Raw genomic sequence first — 18,631 nt, 5'->3', positions numbered from 1 at the left:
TTTCCCACAACTGTAAAATGGAGGCGAGGGGCTCAAACACACGGTGTGAATCCATATTATACAAAAAGCCTCCGCCATCCTAGCCACATAACTGAGTGGTACATCTTTTGTTGTATTATGGGGTACCTTTGAGATATCGGTGTCAAAGAAATCCCAAGGAATTGGTCAGGATTAGAAATATGCCTGGGTCACATTAAAATCTATGGAGGTCTTGGATAACTTAAAAAATCGAGGAATCCAAACCAACAGATCAACTGGAAATGGAGGTTCAGAGGCAGAAAATATTTCCCAAGACATGAGTGCCAAGAAGGTGGACATCCCTGAGCCCATCTGCTGACAACTCTGACATAAGGAGAAAAGAAGTCAGATGGTGCTAAATGCTCAAGAGACCTGGATAGACTGAAAGTGTCGAACTCTCTGGAAGACCAGAGACAAACATGACTAATGCATTCTTTAATAAAGGGAGCCAGACTCTGTTGTGTTAACAGTGCATACAAGGAGATAAGTCTCTCCTGAATTCGCATAGCACTCTGATCCCTTTGCAAGGTGAGCTGAAAAAGTCCTTCAGAGAAAATCGTAACAAAAGATCGGTAGCACCTTTCCCTACCATGAAACATTTCAGTGTCTCAATATTGGTCCAGAGTTACATAACCCTACTCCTGGTTCCTGATTGGGTATGGTCTTACTTCGGCACAAGAAAGATCCTGAGTCCCGGGCTCCACAGCATCACCCATTTTACCTCAGGTTGACAATCTTCCCCAAGTTACAAATAATGTATAAGGTCGAGGCATGCTTGGGAGTTGGAGTTGGAGGCTGTCCCACACCAGCGGGAAGAACAGAGGAGAGCCCTCTGAGCAGGATCGTAGCACCGCATGGGGGATTCTATTCTCCGCAAAGAGTGCAGTCTTGTAAACGGGAAGGGGGGTAGCAGCGGTACAAAGAATAGGACTTCCAAGGGCAACCACAACCACCTGTGTATGAGCTCACTACCATTCTTAAAAGCAATTGCAGAGTACCAACTGTAATTAATCACTGTTTTCCTAAATGTACTTAACTAGGAGTCAGATTTTTTTTGTTTTGTTTAAGTGTCTTGCTTTCGCACATGCACAGACCTTTTTGGTCTTAGTCCGCATGCGCTGTGTGAATTTCCAGTGTCCGAATACTTGCAACGGCTGCCATTGCGCAGGTATCCATAATATGGTTCTCTTTGTGTTCCACTGCCACTGATTCCATATTTGTCCAGGGGTCCTGACAGAAAACAGGTGAATGGAAGGAAGATGTGTCCTGGGATTGAGAAACTGAGATTAAACAAAGCACACGCTTTATGAAAACGATGGGCCCCATTACAAATTTGGCAGCACTGGAAAAACATTTTTTAATTCCCGTAGCAGCACTTTTTTGGGTAGTAACAGAATTACAGCTGGTTTTCCTTCATCGCCAAATTATAATTTTGGAGGTGAAGTGGAGGATTTAAATCTATAAAAAGCTAGAGCACAATCTGCCACTTCACTACCAAAAATGGTTTTATTTAAATCCACCAAAACCCCCATGGACAACAAAATTGGGAATTATCACTGCTTGCAATCCCGTGTTAATGCCATCGGACCAAGTGGCTGTAACGATAATTGAGTTTGGTGGTAAATTGGCAAATTTACCCTGGAATGACCACAAAACTTCATGTATGGCAGTGCAGGTAAAAATGGCGGTAATGCAACTGTAATTCCATTACCACGCATTACTGCTGCATTACTGCACCGTTGTTGAGTTTGGCGGTATTGTGGAAGATTTTACCTCCAGCAAAAAGCTGCCAAAACTCTGCAGAATTACTGTGGCAGAATTACCAGCTGGAGTAATTCTGAAGAAACCCCCATGAATTCTTTTGAACTCCAAAAATGGGGAATTGCATTGCCCTACCACTGCTTGTAATCCGCAGTAAATCCATGGGTCCACGTGGTGGTCGCGGTAATAGAGTTTGGAGTAATTTGGCAGATTTACAAGCCAAATAACTGTCAAATTCGTGATGAGGCCCAATGTTTTGAAGCAGAGACTCACTGTATATACAATATCTCACATGAGTCTGCAGATCATAACTACTGAAATGCCGTAAAAACTATGTCACATGTGTGAATTTCTGATGCTGCTCCGACAGTCACATGGCATGTGTGGAACATTATAAATTGTAGTGGAACTCCCAATACATCCTCAAACATGGCCTCTACCATCACCTGCCATAAGCATAACATTCTTGAAAAAATGGTGCCGGTATATAATTAAACAATAAAGACGCCAAATCATCAAGTGGATTTAAAGAGGCACATTGATTTTAAACTTGGACATAAAGAATAAGTGAACATTCTGGAAATAAATAGAAATTGTGTAATTGCCTCTTTAAATCGGGTTAATACCACATGAGTCTGCTGCGATGACATTTGAGGGCTGTACCAGGGCTTTGTTCTGACAATCACTTCTTCAATATTTACTTTAATTGCACAGGGAAGGCCTTGTGAATGGTGGTCTGTGATATCCTCCATGAATTTGACCAACATTTAATAATCTATTGGGCATGGTTTGCATGGGTTGTTTAAAGTTCTCTTGCAAAAAGATTATTATTGTTGGGTGCCCACATGTCATAAAAGGCCATTCCTCACTAAGAAAATGAGGCTAGAGGTTGTTGGCACATATGATTATTTAGAAAATATATTTTCCTGAGTTTTTACATTTACATGAAATTGCTGAATCAGCACAGGGTATCCTGCAATTCAATCAGAAAAACTGAGAAAGAGCAGATGGGACTGTTTGTGAAGGGACATCATGGGGGCCACAAAGTATAGTGTGAATTTATGGGGACTGAGTAATTGTTGTAAATAGCGTCACGAGAACGCTGCGTACCTGTTCGTCCGGTTGGGTTCCTTGATGATGAGGCCAGGCTGTCAGATGATCCGGATAGACGTGACAGATGGCGCGGGGAACCAGCCCAACACCAGCCCAAATAGAACCGGATTGGAGGTGAGCCGGCTCCCAACGCCACGGATTGGCTCACCCCTGATTGAGTGGCGTCAGGACAGTGCAAGCACTGGCAGGGGGAGCCTCTGAGTAGATAGTCCGGGTCCTTAGTGGGATTCCGATGGAAGGCAGGTCCGGGGACTGGAAGCAGCACGGTCCCTCCAGGGACGAAGGCAAGGAAGCAACAAGAGCAGGCTGGTAAGGAGAGGAGCACGGAACAAGTGGGGAAGGACTCAGAGCGAATAGAGACCAGGAAGGACAAAGCGGGGACCAGAACCAAGGAGGGAGAGCGGAACCACAGGAGCAGGAAGGACGGAGAGAGACGGAGAAGGAGGAGGGCAGGGGTCCCCCAGGCAGAACAAGGAAGGTGGAAGGCAGGGGTCCCCCAGGCAGGACAAGGAAGGTGGAAGGCAACAGGCAACGGGAATGCAAAGCAAGGCAGCAAGGACACGATCCGAACAAACCGCGTTGAGACGCGGTTTGGAAAAGGATCAGGGCTCCTTAAATAAGCCCGCCAGGACCTGGGAGGCTTGCAACGCAAGCCGTGCCGTCTCCCAGGCATCGGGCACCCCACAACGAGGCTTGAGCCGCATACCCTCCGGAATCGAGCATCCTGCGCACTGCGCATGCGCGAAGGGCAGAGAGCGGGCGCCCGCGCATGCGCAATGTAGTGCGCGTAGGAGACCCGGAAGCGCCCGGGACCCAGGACGCCCCCGGACCCCGAAGCCGAAAACGAGGATACAGCCTCCAGGATGGGGAGCGCCGTAGCGGGTAAGGAGACCCCAGGACGGGCGGCGTGACACTATGCCCCCTCCCAGAAAGGCCCGGGGCCCCAGGTTTCCAGGGAAAACGAAGAAAGTATTCACGAATAAGCCGGGGAGCGTGCACATTACAGTGCGGCTCCCAAGTGCGATCACAAGCGGGATAATCCTTCCAATCGATCAAGAATTGGAGCACACCCCGACGAATCCGTGAATCACAGATCTCCCGAACCTCAAACTCAGGAACCCCCCGTACCAGAACAGAGGAGGGCCGAGGACCAGAGCGTCGAAAGACATCTTTCACATAGGGCTTCAGAAGGGAGACATGGAAGACAGGGTGTATCCTCCAAGTGTGGGGCAGCACCAATCGAAAAGCCACTGAGGACAAACGCTTGTCAATTTTGAAAGGCCCATAGAACCTGGGTGCCAATTTAGTGGGTAGATTACGAATTGGTAGATTCTTGGAAGACAACCAAACCAGATCTCCCACCTGGAGATCGGGTTCCGTGGTTCGGCCCCTATCAGCCTGCTCCTTCATGCGCTCACGTGTCTCCGTAAGGGTTTTCCGGGCCAGGACATGTTGTTTCTGAATCTTGAAGACCAAGTGATCCGCAGACGGAACAGAGCTGGGCACCACAGGCGAGAAAGGAACCAGCTTGGGATGTTGTCCAGCTGAGCATAGAAAAGGACTGATGCCGGTGGCAGCATGGGCCGCATTGTTATAGGAAACTTCCGCCAAGTCCAGGTACTGAAGCCAGTTTGACTGAGTGGCATTGGCATAGCAACGTAAGTATTGCTCCAGGGTTTGATTCGTCCTTTCGGTCTGACCATTGGTGTGCGGGTGATAGCCTGAGCTCAAGGCTCTGTGGATGCCTAGATGACTACACAACTGACGCCAGAAAGAAGAAAGGAACTGTGAACCACGATCAGAGATGATCTTCTCAGGGAGTCCATGTAACCGATAAATGTTGTGTAGAAATGCCAAAGCCATCTGGGAGGAAGTCGGGATCTTCATGAAGGGAATGAAATGTGCATATTTAGTGAAACAATCCACAACCACCATGACACAAGTGTGATCTGCAGAGGGCGGAAGCTCAACAATGAAGTCGGTGGCGATAGTATGCCAAGGGTAGGGAGGAGTTTCAGTAGGCTTAAGTAGTCCCAAAGGCTTTCTTCTGGGTGTCTTCGTCTGAGCACAGATAGGACAACTTTCCACATATGCCTTTACATCATTGGCCCATCCAGGCCACCAGAATTGTCTGGAGATCAGCTCCTGGGTAGCCTTGATACCACGATGACCAGCTACTTGAGAATCGTGGAAACCATGGAGAATGTCCAAACGAAGGGCAGTCGAAGGTATGTATAATCGGTTCAGGAAGAACAGAAAACCGTCGCGTTCGCAGATCTGGGGTTTCCTCAGCAGATCGACACGTTCCGGATCCCTCAACGTCTCTTGTATGATCTTCTGGAGATGCGGAGCTAAGGTTAGCAGAAAGTGTTTGGGCGATATCATAGGCGTGTCCAAACCGGCTCCCACTTCTTCCTTGTCCAAGGATCGAGATAAGGCATCAGCCTTCTGGTTCTGGGAGCTAGGGATGTATGTGATATTGAAATCAAAGTGAGAGAAGAAGAAGGCCCATCGGGCTTGGCGAGCAGTGCGACACTGCAATGTTCGTAGGAACTGCAAGTTGCGATGGTCGGTACGTACTTCTACAGGGAAACGACCACCAAGTAAATGATGCCTCCATTCTTCAAACGCCGTCTTGATGGCCAAAAGTTCCTTTTCGATGACTGCATAGTTCAGCTCACTAGAGGTGAGCTTCCGGGAGTAATAGGCCACAGGGTGTTCATCGCCAGATGTAGGATGTTTTTGCAGTAGGACCGCTCCAACAGCGAAGTTGGAGGCATCTGCTTCGATGACATATGGCATCTCATCGTTAGGATGACGCAAAACAGGAGCTGTACTAAACGCTGTCTTCAAGCACTCAAAAGCTGTCGATGCTTCTTGATCCCATAGGAAAGGTATCTTAACACTGGTCAGACGTGTCAACGGGGCCGTGACCTGTGAAAACAGCGGGATAAAGCGCCGATAGAAATTGTCGAACCCCAAAAACCGCTGAAGGGATTTCAAATCATGTGGTTGTTTCCAGTTCTGAATAGCCTTCACTTTGCCCGAATCCATGTGTATACCTGCATTGCTGATTACGTATCCCAGGAACTCCATGCTATTCCGGTGAAACGAGCATTTTTCGGCTTTGGCGTACAGGTGATTACGTGACAAAGGTAACAGTACTTAACGGACATGCGAGACATGTTCCTTCAGATCGTCTGAGAAGATCAGGATGTCGTCTAGGTAAACCCAGACCGAGATGCCAACCAAATCGCAAAACACGTTGTCCATAAACCGTTGGAAGATGGCTGGGGTGTTACACAACCCGAAGGGCATTACCCTGTATTCGTAGTGCCCAAAGGGTGTCTTAAATGCCGTCTTCCACTCGTCGCCTTCTTTGATTCTAACCAGGTGGTAGGCTCCCCGGAGATCCAACTTAGTGAAGATATTGGCAGAACGTAGTGACTCCATGATGTTCCGAATCAAAGGTAATGGGTACCTGTCCTTGAGTGTTATGTCATTCAATTGACGGTAATCGATACAGGGCCGCACGGTCCCCTCTTTCTTTTTGACAAAGAACAACGGGAAACCGGCGGAGGATTTGGAGGGTACGATGTAACCCTTCTTAGAACAATCATCCAGATACTCCCGGAGTACTTGTTTTTCAGACTGAGTCAGAGAGTATAACTTCCCATGAGGAATCACAGCACCAGGGATCAGGTCTATGGGACAGTCAAATGTCCGATGAGGAGGAAGAGGTATTTCACTGGGTTCCGAAAACACCGTACAAAGGTCGGCGTAAACATTCGGTATCTGGGATAGAGAACATACGGCAGATGAGTCCTCTCCCGGGATTAGAGGGATCAAGGTTGTAGACTTCAAGGAGGTGTTGTGGCAGCAGCATTCACGGAGGCAAAAGGCAGAAACAAATCTCAAAGAACGGGACTCCCAATCGATCGTAGGATTGTGTCGTAAAAGCCAAGGTAGTCCCAAAACCACAGGATACGATGGTGACTTGATGACGTCGAGGGCAATCCTTTCTTCATGCCCCTTGACCTGTAACAGCATGCCTATGGTATGCAACCGAATGGGACCGGAAGCTAAGGGTGTACCATCGATGACCTCTACTGGTATAACCGTTCTTCTGGTAAATAAGGGCATACCAAGGTTGATGGCGAATGCCTCATCAATATAGTTTCCGGAGGCCCCGCAATCCAATAGACCATGGACATCAATTGTCTTATCAAGCCACTTCAAAGTGATCTCTAGAGTCATCAAGACGGCAGGCTGCATAGGGGGCAGTTGTAACCCAGGGCTGGAAAGGTCTGAAAGCAAGAAAGGACCTGTCGTAGCCTTTCCCTTAGACGACAGGTCTTCTAGTTTCCCCCTTTCTTGATAGGACGTAGAGGGCAGGTTCCCAGAAAATGTCCAGCGCCTCCGCAATATAAACACAGTCGCAGTCTTCTTCTGCGCTTCTTCTCCTCTTCCGATAATGGGCCCCTTACAGCTCCCAGTTGCATTGGTTCTTGGGTAGCATCCGAAGGTGCTGATATCCCAGTAGGAAGAGTCAGTGGTCTGAGGTTTCCCTTCTCAAACCGTCGTCTCTCTCCTTTTCTCTCGGTCAACCTCTGGTCTATCCTCAGAACTTGTTCGATAAGTTTCTGTAGATCATCTGGTTCTGGTATGTGCAACAATTCATCTTTGTATTCCTCCCTTAATCCCCGGCGAAACAAGGTCTTTTGTGTTACCTCTGGCCATAAGGATTCAGCTGCCAATTGACGGAAACGGCTGATGTAAGAGATGATGTCGGTATTGGCTTGTTGCAGATCCATCAATTGGTTCTGCGCTGCTGAGGCCAGATTGGGGGATTGAAACACATCCAAGAATGCTTTCTCGAAGGCTAAAAAATCATCCAGGATTGGGTTATTAGTAACGACCAAAGGAGTTGCCCAGGCAAGCGCGTTACCAGATAAGTTACCCAATATGTATCTGATCTTGGCTTTGTCATTGGTAAAGTGAGATGAACGGAAGAGAAAGTGTATGCGGCAATGATTACAGAATTCACTCACACGACGGGGATCTCCATCGAACTTGATGGGAGCTGTGTGAGCCATGGGACCTTCAGGTTGTGGAATGGCACCAACGTTCTGTGTCACCATATGGCGCAAGGCTACGTTTTCCTGACGGAGTGCCGCCATCTCGGCACGAAGCGCTTGAAGCTCGTTACGAAGACCCGGATCCTCTTCCATCGTAGAGTCCAAGGTGTCAGAAGACAGGCGTCTCAATCTGTTGTAAATAGCGTCACGAGAACGCTGCGTACCTGTTCGTCCGGTTGGGTTCCTTGATGATGAGGCCAGGCTGTCAGATGATCCGGATAGACGTGACAGATGGCGCGGGGAACCAGCCCAACACCAGCCCAAATAGAACCGGATTGGAGGTGAGCCGGCTCCCAACGCCACGGATTGGCTCACCCCTGATTGAGTGGCGTCAGGACAGTGCAAGCACTGGCAGGGGGAGCCTCTGAGTAGATAGTCCGGGTCCTTAGTGGGATTCCGATGGAAGGCAGGTCCAGGGACTGGAAGCAGCACGGTCCCTCCAGGGACGAAGGCAAGGAAGCAACAAGAGCAGGCTGGTAAGGAGAGGAGCACGGAACAAGTGGGGAAGGACTCAGAGCGAATAGAGACCAGGAAGGACAAAGCGGGGACCAGAACCAAGGAGGGAGAGCGGAACCACAGGAGCAGGAAGGACGGAGAGAGACGGAGAAGGAGGAGGGCAGGGGTCCCCCAGGCAGAACAAGGAAGGTGGAAGGCAGGGGTCCCCCAGGCAGGACAAGGAAGGTGGAAGGCAACAGGCAACGGGAATGCAAAGCAAGGCAGCAAGGACACGATCCGAACAAACCGCGTTGAGACGCGGTTTGGAAAAGGATCAGGGCTCCTTAAATAAGCCCGCCAGGACCTGGGAGGCTTGCAACGCAAGCCGTGCCGTCTCCCAGGCATCAGGCACCCCACAACGAGGCTTGAGCCGCATACCCTCCGGAATCGAGCATCCTGCGCACTGCGCATGCACGAAGGGCAGAGAGCGGGCACCCGCGCATGCGCAATGTAGTGCGCGTAGGAGACCCGGAAGCGCCCGGGACCCAGGACGCCCCCGGACCCCGAAGCCGAAAACGAGGATACAGCCTCCAGGACGGGGAGCGCCGTAGCCGGTAAGGAGACCCCAGGACGGGCGGCGTGACAGTAATATGGTCCCGATTCAATGGAAGGAAAATTAATTTGTGAAACCAGTACTGGGAGAATTGATCGAAACTTCATCTGAAGTGGAGTTCTTAATATTGGACACTTCACTTAAATCAGATATGCTAGCCTGGGAGCCCCACCTATTCTGGGTGCGGATATGGACTAACTTGAGGACCCAAGTATCTACCAGAATTCTAACAGACATCTTAACATCTGATGCAGTCTTGTTAATAAGATTAAGTAATCGTCCAGCTCGTTTAATTGTGAGTCAAACTGAAATCCATAGCAGTGATCCCAAATCACACCCAAACCTGCCTGTGCTTTATCATCCATAGTCACAGGAAGATAGTGTGGTTTGCAAACGTAGTTACAGTTACTCTTTTGAGAACAGAATAGAGACAATAAACAGTATAATTATTTCTGTGTGTATATGTGTGTTCCTGTCCCCAAACGACCATAATAAACACTCTTCACTATCTTCATGCAAAGGTCAAGCCACCAGGAAACCCCTGCCGATGTCTACAAGACACATCATGAATTCCAACTTCTGCTTCGTATGTAGCCTCTGGTTGAACTAGTATGAACACCTCTAGCTGAACACCGAAGGAAATTCAAGAAAGTTTGTTCTGCCAGAATTGGTAAAAAATGTTGTGTTGAAGAGTCTTCGAGGCTAACTTGTTAATTTTTATTTTTGTATGTTGCATCATTATTTATTGTGTGATACAGTTAAATAATATAATCTTTCTACACAGATAATACAATATAAAATACATATACCCATAGAAGATACTTTGAAAAAAGTTATAATTATACCTCAATTTCTAAGACTTTTTAAAAATTACTAACATGTTTTAGTACAATTGATATAAATGTAGTTGCTGCTATAATCAATTATATATGGTGACCATTTCAGATACGATATCAAAAATGTTCCATATACAAAGATGAATAGCTAAACAAAATACTCCAATAACAGAACTCGTAGTTCATGCAGCTTAGAACAATTCATAAACAAATGTTGGAGCCTTTCTACAATTTCAGGAGAAGGAGATAGTTTGCAAAGTCATAGCTCATATTTTAGCTTAGTTCTACTTTCAATTATTTCATTGGTCTCATGTAAATTTAGCCTTAATCGCATGAAGCTAGAACACTGGATTAAACACGTGGGTATACAATAAATCACCTTCTCCATCATGGATCGATCTGACAGATCTGAGAATAACCTAAAGGAGGATACAGAATCAAATGTTTCATACCAGTCCCAGTGCAATTGCCATTTCCTTACACCAAGAGTGTGTGTACAGAGGTCTTCCCCTGAGAGACCTATATACAAGAAAATGTGATCGCAAATGTTTGCACTAGCTGTACGAATGTCGCTGTTGTCCTTTTTAAGAGAATCTTTCAATACAGGAAATAAAGAATTTGCCGGACAATCCCAGATCTTTCAAGATCTAAGAATCTTCTGCCATTCTATTCTAGCAGTAAGTGATGTCATGCCAAGCTCAACCTTATCACCACACAAGGGGTGGAATTAGATAGGGCAATGACTCTTCACCACAGGATGTAATCTAGGTAATTCCAATAGGGGTAATTAAAATTAAGAAATTGAGCCCCATATAGTAAGGAACGCACAACCTTGATTTTATAGAAATGTATTATTGTAAGAGCCAAGAAACAGCCAAACTTGCAATCGAATCTGTTCAACTGGACCGTATATATAAGATCTTTCTGGCATAATAGGTCATATTTGTCTACCATACAGGATTTTGCGGGTTTTGTAAAGCCCAAGTAAATAAAATCCTTGACCAAGTGTAAAGAGACTTACCAATAGGCCAAATAAAAGATGAAGGTGAGAATTTTTGGTTTAAGAATATTGATAACCAAATCATTGCCAGTGCAAACATTCTCCACATTCTCCATATTAACTTGTTAATATCACTGTTTAAGGTTATTAAGCTCATAAAGATCCATTTGGTAAATTGTAACCTAATAATGTGAGGGCAGACAGGATGGCTCAAGGGCAACAGGGTTTGTATTAGAAGCAAGACAATACAGAGCAACAGAGGTTTGACTCCCAGATCCGGACTTGGAGACTGGTCTCTGCTTTGACTAGAGACTGGTCTTCAGTATTAAGCACATTATAAAAGATGATTTTATTAATGGCTTTCCCCAATCACTAATAATAAAGAAGTAGTGCTTACTGAAAAATAAGTGCATGTCAATCAGGGTGGATCTCTTCTCTCTACAGCACTGCAAAAGCCCCGGAAAGGGAGATTTCTTAATGTAATGCTGGTAGGGGTTTGGAAAAAGTATGTTCGTCAGCTACTCGGTTCTTGCTAAAACGTGTTTGTTCCACATGTGGCCTTTGGGTGTTTTTGTGGCTACGCTGAGCAATTGTATTGTGGGCTCCTTGTGTGATAACGCCCCAGTAGAAAAGATCAACCCTGAATTATTCCCTTGCACATGACTCACAAACGCCCTATGGATTTGACAACTTTTGTAGTTGTATAGACAACCCCCCCTTTTCCCCATGTTTAAAACCCCACCATAAACTCCTCCCCACCAGATGTAAACCATTACCCCACCCCTACATATATATTTTTAAAAATCTGAATTTTTTCGTTGTTTTTTATTCGCTAAAAATGTATTTATTTTTTATTTGTTATCACTAAATACCGTACATATGACGCGTCCACTGTGACCCAGTGTAATGCATACACTGTGACAAATTATATTAAAAAATTGTCATCAGTAGCATCTTATAGGAGGTAGTCGGTGATATTTTTTAACGATGGCAGTATTATCATCACACTTGACGGATACTAAGCAAAGGGCTAACCCTGTAACCTTGCCAACCCTCCCGGAATAACCTTACCCAAAGTATCCACAGTGGCAATGCCAGCACCACCGTAACTCTCGCCATGGAATGACTGCTCACAGAAATGGCAATCTGCATTACTTGACTTTTCTCTGTGTTAATGGATTGAAATATGAAGTAGACAAACTATATAAAGCTTAGGGTTCAACCCAACCCATGGTGCTTAGAAAGAAAAAATAGCTCAAACTCGTTCACAAAAATAATATGCATTTTAATTGGAGTCTGGATGGGATGAACACAGTAAGAATATAAAATATATATGTAATGCATGGTCTTTGCTTTGTTCTTCCTCACTGTTTATTCCCAGGAGAGCCTGACCCATGTTTTCTGATAATAGGTTTACATATTATTCCCTCTTTGCAGAAGCCGGTTCTTTATATTTATAAGTAGAAGGCTTGCAAAAAAGTGCTGGCTCATAACGGGTGTTTAACATCTCCTTGGTTGCTTAGTCTCCATAACTGTGGTAATTTTCTTTGTGTTGTACAGCTGTTGCTCGAACATCTAGAGTGCTTGGTCTCGCGGCATGAGCGGTCCCTGAGAATGACGGTAGTGAAGAGGCAAGCGCAGTCCCCGTCGGGGGTTTCAAGTGAAGTCGAAGTGTTGAAAGCCTTGAAGTCGCTGTTTGAGCACCATAAAGCGTTGGATGAAAAGGTGAGTGGTTGTTCAATATGAGGTATCGCCGGCACCCTTCTATGATGACGATACGCTGCCTTTGCATGCCGGGCGGTATCACTTCCTTGCCCCTCTATTTTGCATTGGCCAACTTTATGTACAAGACCTAAAAAGCAGTTGAATGTATTCTGATTATAATTGTACAATTACAGAACATTCATTAATGATAGCACCACTTTAAGGTGTATTAACACTATCTTTGTATAATGGATAAGTGGTCAATACACATGGACATTGTATCGACATGGCTTTTTGGTATTGTTATTAAGCCAAATGTTTACATGTTAATACTTTGGGGCCCTGCCTTTATGTATTAGAAAAAGGAATTGTTTTCATTTGATACATTCAGGAACAGAATTTGATTTAGAAAAGTATTCTATCCAGTATATATGCAACTCTAAGGAGGTACTGGTGCTTATTAGTTACCCAATTACAGCAATAGCAGCTGCGTAATGTTGAAGGATGAGTATATTGGCCCAGGAGATGTTGCATGAAGATCAAACCATTGCAACCACTGTGTTCCGCCAAAGGGGTGGTAGGTAATCCTGTGCAGAGCAGAGGGGCTGGCACGTAGCAAGCATGGTAAATAGAGGTCCAGTTCATTGTTCTTTAAGAGGTATAGAGTCAAGGGCAGCAGGACTGATAATTGGCCACGGTGTGTGCAGGGGGAGCACTGGTGCTTTCCTCTGTCCTGAAATGACACCCTGGGAGCTGTAGTCTTTGGCAACTGCAGTTAGAAGGAGGGTGTCAACCTAGTTGGATTCCTTTAGAGGTCTTGGAAAGACTCAATCCCATGTTTGGATATTATTCAGATTAGGGGGGACCTTCTGCAAGAGATTCTGCACCTCCGTTTATGATCAGTGATGGTCTATCGGGTTGCATTGACCTGAATGCTAGCCTATAAAATGGAGAAGGACACTTGAGAGCAGATTTACAGATAGCAGGCACGTTGACTTTCTATGGGCAGTTTGTACTCTCAAGCATTACAGGAATCCTTGGTACTAAACCCTACAGAACTACAGGACCCCATATCCATTCCACCGATGCAACAGTATTTGGCCACTTCTGATATTTCTGGTCGGCCTATCCCAACCTCGAGGGTAGCGGACCGGGCCTCACCTATCACACTTCTAACATCCTATGACTTGGCTCCTATCACTGGCTCTGAACCTTCAGTGGGACCTGCCGCTCCTCTTCCTGTAGAAGAGGAGAGGTTGAGTTATCCACTCCTTCCTTCACTGGTGGACCCCAGGAAGTCCATGTTAGATCCCGGTAGAGTGGGATATCCTATGAAAGGTAATACGATCCCTCTTCCAAAAAACCTTCGGGTAAGGAAGTCCACAATGCCACGGCCCAGGGACAAGATCATACGAAACTTTGTCATGGACAAAGGGAATTTCATCCTCGCCAACATTGAAAGGCCAACAGGAAAAGTACCCAGAGATGCATTAAGGAACACGGTCCTGGCCTGGCTTCGCCAACGAATGGGGATTGCGGTGGTTAGACATATACATTTGAAAATCCAACATCGGCTGGAAATAGACGAGTGTTGTACCCAGGATAACAGGAACTGTGCCCTGGTCGGATGTGGGTCTAGCCATCTACCAAGTTTACCTTAGTAACTGCAATTATCTGCCCAGATGATCATCAAATCTGAAACTTATAACGGATTAGTCTGAAAGCTTGTATCCCTCTCTGAGAAGACTGTATTGGATTTAATGAACTTTGTTCATGTTACATTTTTGTGATGAAGATGTGTTGTGTTCTTTGTATTTTATGTTGCTAGTTATTTTTTGCTACGGCACTTCGATGCCTGTGGGCTTTCAGCACCTTATAAATATATAAATAAAAAGTAAAATAAAACTATTAACTTCACTGACAATAATTCCGAATATTTTAGATGGCCAACATTCCACGCTTGTTAATTAAACTACTCTTTTTAGAAATCATGTATGTTTATCCTGTGTGAATATTCACTTACATATGTCCAAATGACATTGGGGAATTGAGCACTTTTCATGTGTCCTCCAAGGATATTTAAGATTACAAATAATCATCCATACAGAGTAGAAACAGGGCCCAAATCACTCTCATTGCTTCTCTTTTTACAGCCATAATACATTTTATTTTCCATATAAAATAATATACACCATGGGTATACATAATGTTGATATTACCCCTGAAAACGTACAACGGCCACCCAAGGAGCATATGTGGTGCCCCAAACCTCCTAGAATTCACCCCAATATGATTGGAAAGCAGTCACTTAATCTCTTGGATTATGCAAAAGTCTTCTCGGTATCACCTGATGAACCAAAGGTCTAATTCATTCGTACATCCTCACTTTCACAGCTGATCTGCTTTTTCTTTTTTAGTTTTGGCAATTAAGTGGAACTGTAAGCAGTACCTACAAGCCAGAACTATTGGCACAGGAGGCACAGATAGCCTAGAGATGTAAATTGATCTAAAACACAGAGTCTGTGGGTGGTGGTTGCCTCTTTACCCGTCCATTGTGGTCATTCCGATTGACTTCCTACCACTCTCTGCCCGAAACACCCCTCCCTGGCATCTCTTTCAGAAAGCGCTTCTCTTTTAAGAGGAATCGAATGTTACTTCTAAGCTGTCTTCTGAAAAGTAATGGCTTAATTGCAGCTGTAAACCACCATCTGGTGTAAAAAAGGTCTTAAGCAAGAGAGCCCTCAGTCACTTGAAAGCAATATGTGCTCCCCTGCACTGTACTCCTGTTGAAACAGACATTAACATAGAAAATCGATTTCGCTCTTATACAGGCATTGGATGGGGAATTTCCAGGCACTGCCATAATATGTCCTTGTACTTTCCCCCTTTGCCACCTGTGCCCTGTTAGCATTATTTTGTTGCCTGGAAAATGGCGATCCTATGCCTACACATAAGCAAGAACTGTGGGCTATGCCATTATTTGCTTAAACATTGGAGTCCCATTCATCATTCTGTAACACGCATTCTCAGGGTCTGCATGACTCTCTGCTAGGCCATAAAGTTCAGACCATCTCGTAATCCATTTCGTGATAACTTCAAGGCTTTTTTTCTTAATATTTTGAGTACTGTAGTAATCGAATATGTTGCACTGTTTGGTTTCCTCCTCGTAAAATGTTCCCCCAAAAACATATCTTGGGAGTGCCAAGCACCATGCTTGGGTGACCTTCATCTCTCAGAAAATCCATTGGATCCGATTCACACAATCTTAGTTTAGTTTATTTAGTTTAGTTTATTTTCTTATATAGCGCACTTAGCCGAGAGGTATCTAGACGCTTTTCCTTGAATGTACAGCATTGTTACAAATGACAAAAGTATTACAGACTTGCCAACATTCTGTGACCAAAAAGATGTAGGATTTTTCAAGTTTAATAAATAACAATTCTCATAACAATGACATCACAGAAAAATACAAAACATACGTTGTTGGAACCATTGAAGCATTCTAAAAAACACAACCCATCAAACTGCAGAACATGGAAAGGTGTTCAAATGTTAATAATATATAAATTTGAATGATAAGTTAACACCAAATTCAATTACACAGAAGGTAATCACACAGAGCAGGTAGGCAGCGTTTGCCAGTGCTCTGTAGCAGCAGCCTGGGCAATGCATATATATTCCTGCAGTGCAAGTTGAACACGGAATGACACGAAGACTGATACCCTCCTCAGTCTGATAGGCAGATGCTGTGTGATGGTGCTACGCTCTGCCACTTGCCTTCACTGGTGGTTCACCTAAGGGTTGTCCCGGCAAGAGGGCAGGACAGAGTCATGCAGCTGTCAGGTCAGTGGATTGGTCTGAGCCCAATCAAAGTAATCACCTAGCAGCCCACTGCACAGGCAGACTCAGTAATGTGTTGCATGCTTTGTCCTGCCGCCTGCCTTAAAGTCACATAAATTACCTGCCACTGTAAAAAGCAGTCGGATCTGTCACCCACATCTGTAGGTGGTAGGACTGCTTAAAAAGCAGTAGCCCACTGCCTAAATGTGTAGGGTTGGCAAGTATGGTATTATGTTTTCAATGAGTGAGAGGCATGCCTGGAAAAAGTAGCAAACTAATCCTTACTGAGATATTAAGACTCTGATTCATGAAATCAATACACATTTTGACTAGACATACATTATCCTTACACATTTTTAAAGTAGGTAGTATTAATTATGAAGTTCTTATGGCGTGTCTGCGAATTTAGGTAATGTGAAGCAGGCCTGAAAATGGCAATGTGTTACAGGTGTGTAAGAGTCTAGTTTAATGTGTAACCACACAAAGGCTTCCATCTGGTCTCTGAGACGTTTCTGAACACACTTCATACATCTGGGTGTTCCAGGGGTCAACTGTCTTTTCATTGGTTTAAACTCAGTAGTGCTTAACCCCAAAGCAAAAATACAAAGTGACAAATAAATAGACAGGAAATGAGGCTGGGGGGCCAGGGGTGAAGTATAAAGTTCAAAACCCACAGGGAAAAGGTGCAAAGAGGAGATGGCCCATAATCCTTTTTTTTTGTTGACACTTACCCAATCTGTTTACACATTTGTGCATATTTCAATGAAACAGTGTATGTGAACTGTACAGTAAGACTGTAGTAATACAAACTGAGTTGTTAGTTACTTGGTTAATATAGTAAAATTATTCTTTGCTAAACTGACAATATTATTGTGGTTCTAGTTTAAGCCATTATAGGCCATTGCGTGTTCCAACAAATCACAATAAAATTGGGTGCTCCCTTTGTCAAGCGTTCAAACCTCTACACCAGTGGTCTTCAAACTGTGGGTCTGGCCCTCTAAGTGATGTGAGGAGGATGGTGACCACTTTCAATAGGAAAAATTAGCAGATATGACATGGAAGGGGTGGGAGGATGTGCAGCAACTCACTTTTTACTGAAGGCAGCGTTCAACAGCAATAGTTTCCTAATAGGGGGGGTGGCTCAGCATAAAAAAGTTTGAATACCGCTGCCCTATCTTAACAATTATTTTATTGAAAAGTGCATTGTACATTGCTATGCGTTCTGCCTTATGTCGAGTATGGCACTGATCTCTCCACAAGTCCGTCAAAATGTATGATGTGACATATTGTGTATGGCTACAAACTTGTACGTGGACTCTCCAATTTGGTTTTCACACTACATCATAGAGATAGTAGATGTGCGCAGTTGATTTGCTTTTTGGCATAGCAGTGATTGGGGAGGGTGAACAAATGCAGGGAGTCTGCTCACAGACGCATGGCATTGTATTGTTGCAAAGGTGTGAATCACTTGTCAGATTATATTACAAATGCTGCTATCAAGTAGTTTACCTCTCAAATGTGCAAACAATGAAGATTACCCGTGCTTATAGCGCAGGGCGTCTTGATTCTATTAAAGACACAGAGGCGACCATTATGCTTTAACTCTTTAATGCCACTCTTCACAGCAGCCTTTTAAAATACAATTATAATTTTTTTAACAGTAAAACAACTTAACGTCCGACAAAACTAAACTTAGATACTAAGGACCACAAATCCTCAGAGGTCCCTTGTGCTGTGTAGTTTTAAGTCTCTTCGTTCCAACAAATCCTGTCGCAGTACAACTTTCCAGTCACAGCCTGCCTGAGACGACTCCTCTTACTTTGGAGATGTAACAAGAAGCCAAAAGTCCAATTGCTCAAGCAATCCATTCTGGTCCATAACGCGAAATCCACCCCAACTTGAAACTTGCATTAACTCTCATTTGGTCACACTAGAAACACCAGCCACAGATCCGGTATTGCCGTCCGCTCAGCCATTCTTATGATCATCACCTAAAAAACAATCAAAGAAAATCAATTAGGAAGGGAATACGCAGCCACCAAAAAAACAAATTTGACAGCAAGGCAGTGACGTCAACATGGTTGCACAAGCTCATCAAGATCAACATCCCACTTTCTGCATATACCGGGCAAGATAATGGTTACCTCGGTGTCTTTAATAGAATCAGTCTTTG

The 18,631-nt window shown here is 44.8% G+C and overlaps 1 protein-coding gene across 3 annotated transcripts in view; it reads left to right on the top strand.

Moving 5' to 3' along the window:
* PPFIA4 (PTPRF interacting protein alpha 4) overlaps positions 1–18,631 on the top strand; it is a 3,167,227-nt gene that overhangs the window by 726,325 nt on the left and 2,422,271 nt on the right. For all 3 annotated transcript variants that reach the window (XM_069633679.1, XM_069633678.1, XM_069633680.1), the window contains one exon: positions 12,475–12,639. In XM_069633679.1, the coding sequence (XP_069489780.1) occupies positions 12,475–12,639 (165 nt within the window). The remainder of the gene's footprint in view (positions 1–12,474; positions 12,640–18,631) is intronic.

This window comes from Ambystoma mexicanum, chromosome 13 (genome assembly GCF_040938575.1).
Source record: "Ambystoma mexicanum isolate Mex_15411 chromosome 13, UKY_AmexF1_1, whole genome shotgun sequence".
Classification (NCBI taxonomy): domain Eukaryota; kingdom Metazoa; phylum Chordata; class Amphibia; order Caudata; family Ambystomatidae; genus Ambystoma; species Ambystoma mexicanum.
The sequence above is the reverse complement of the archived record's forward strand: the minus strand, read 5'-3'. Positions and strand labels throughout refer to the sequence as shown.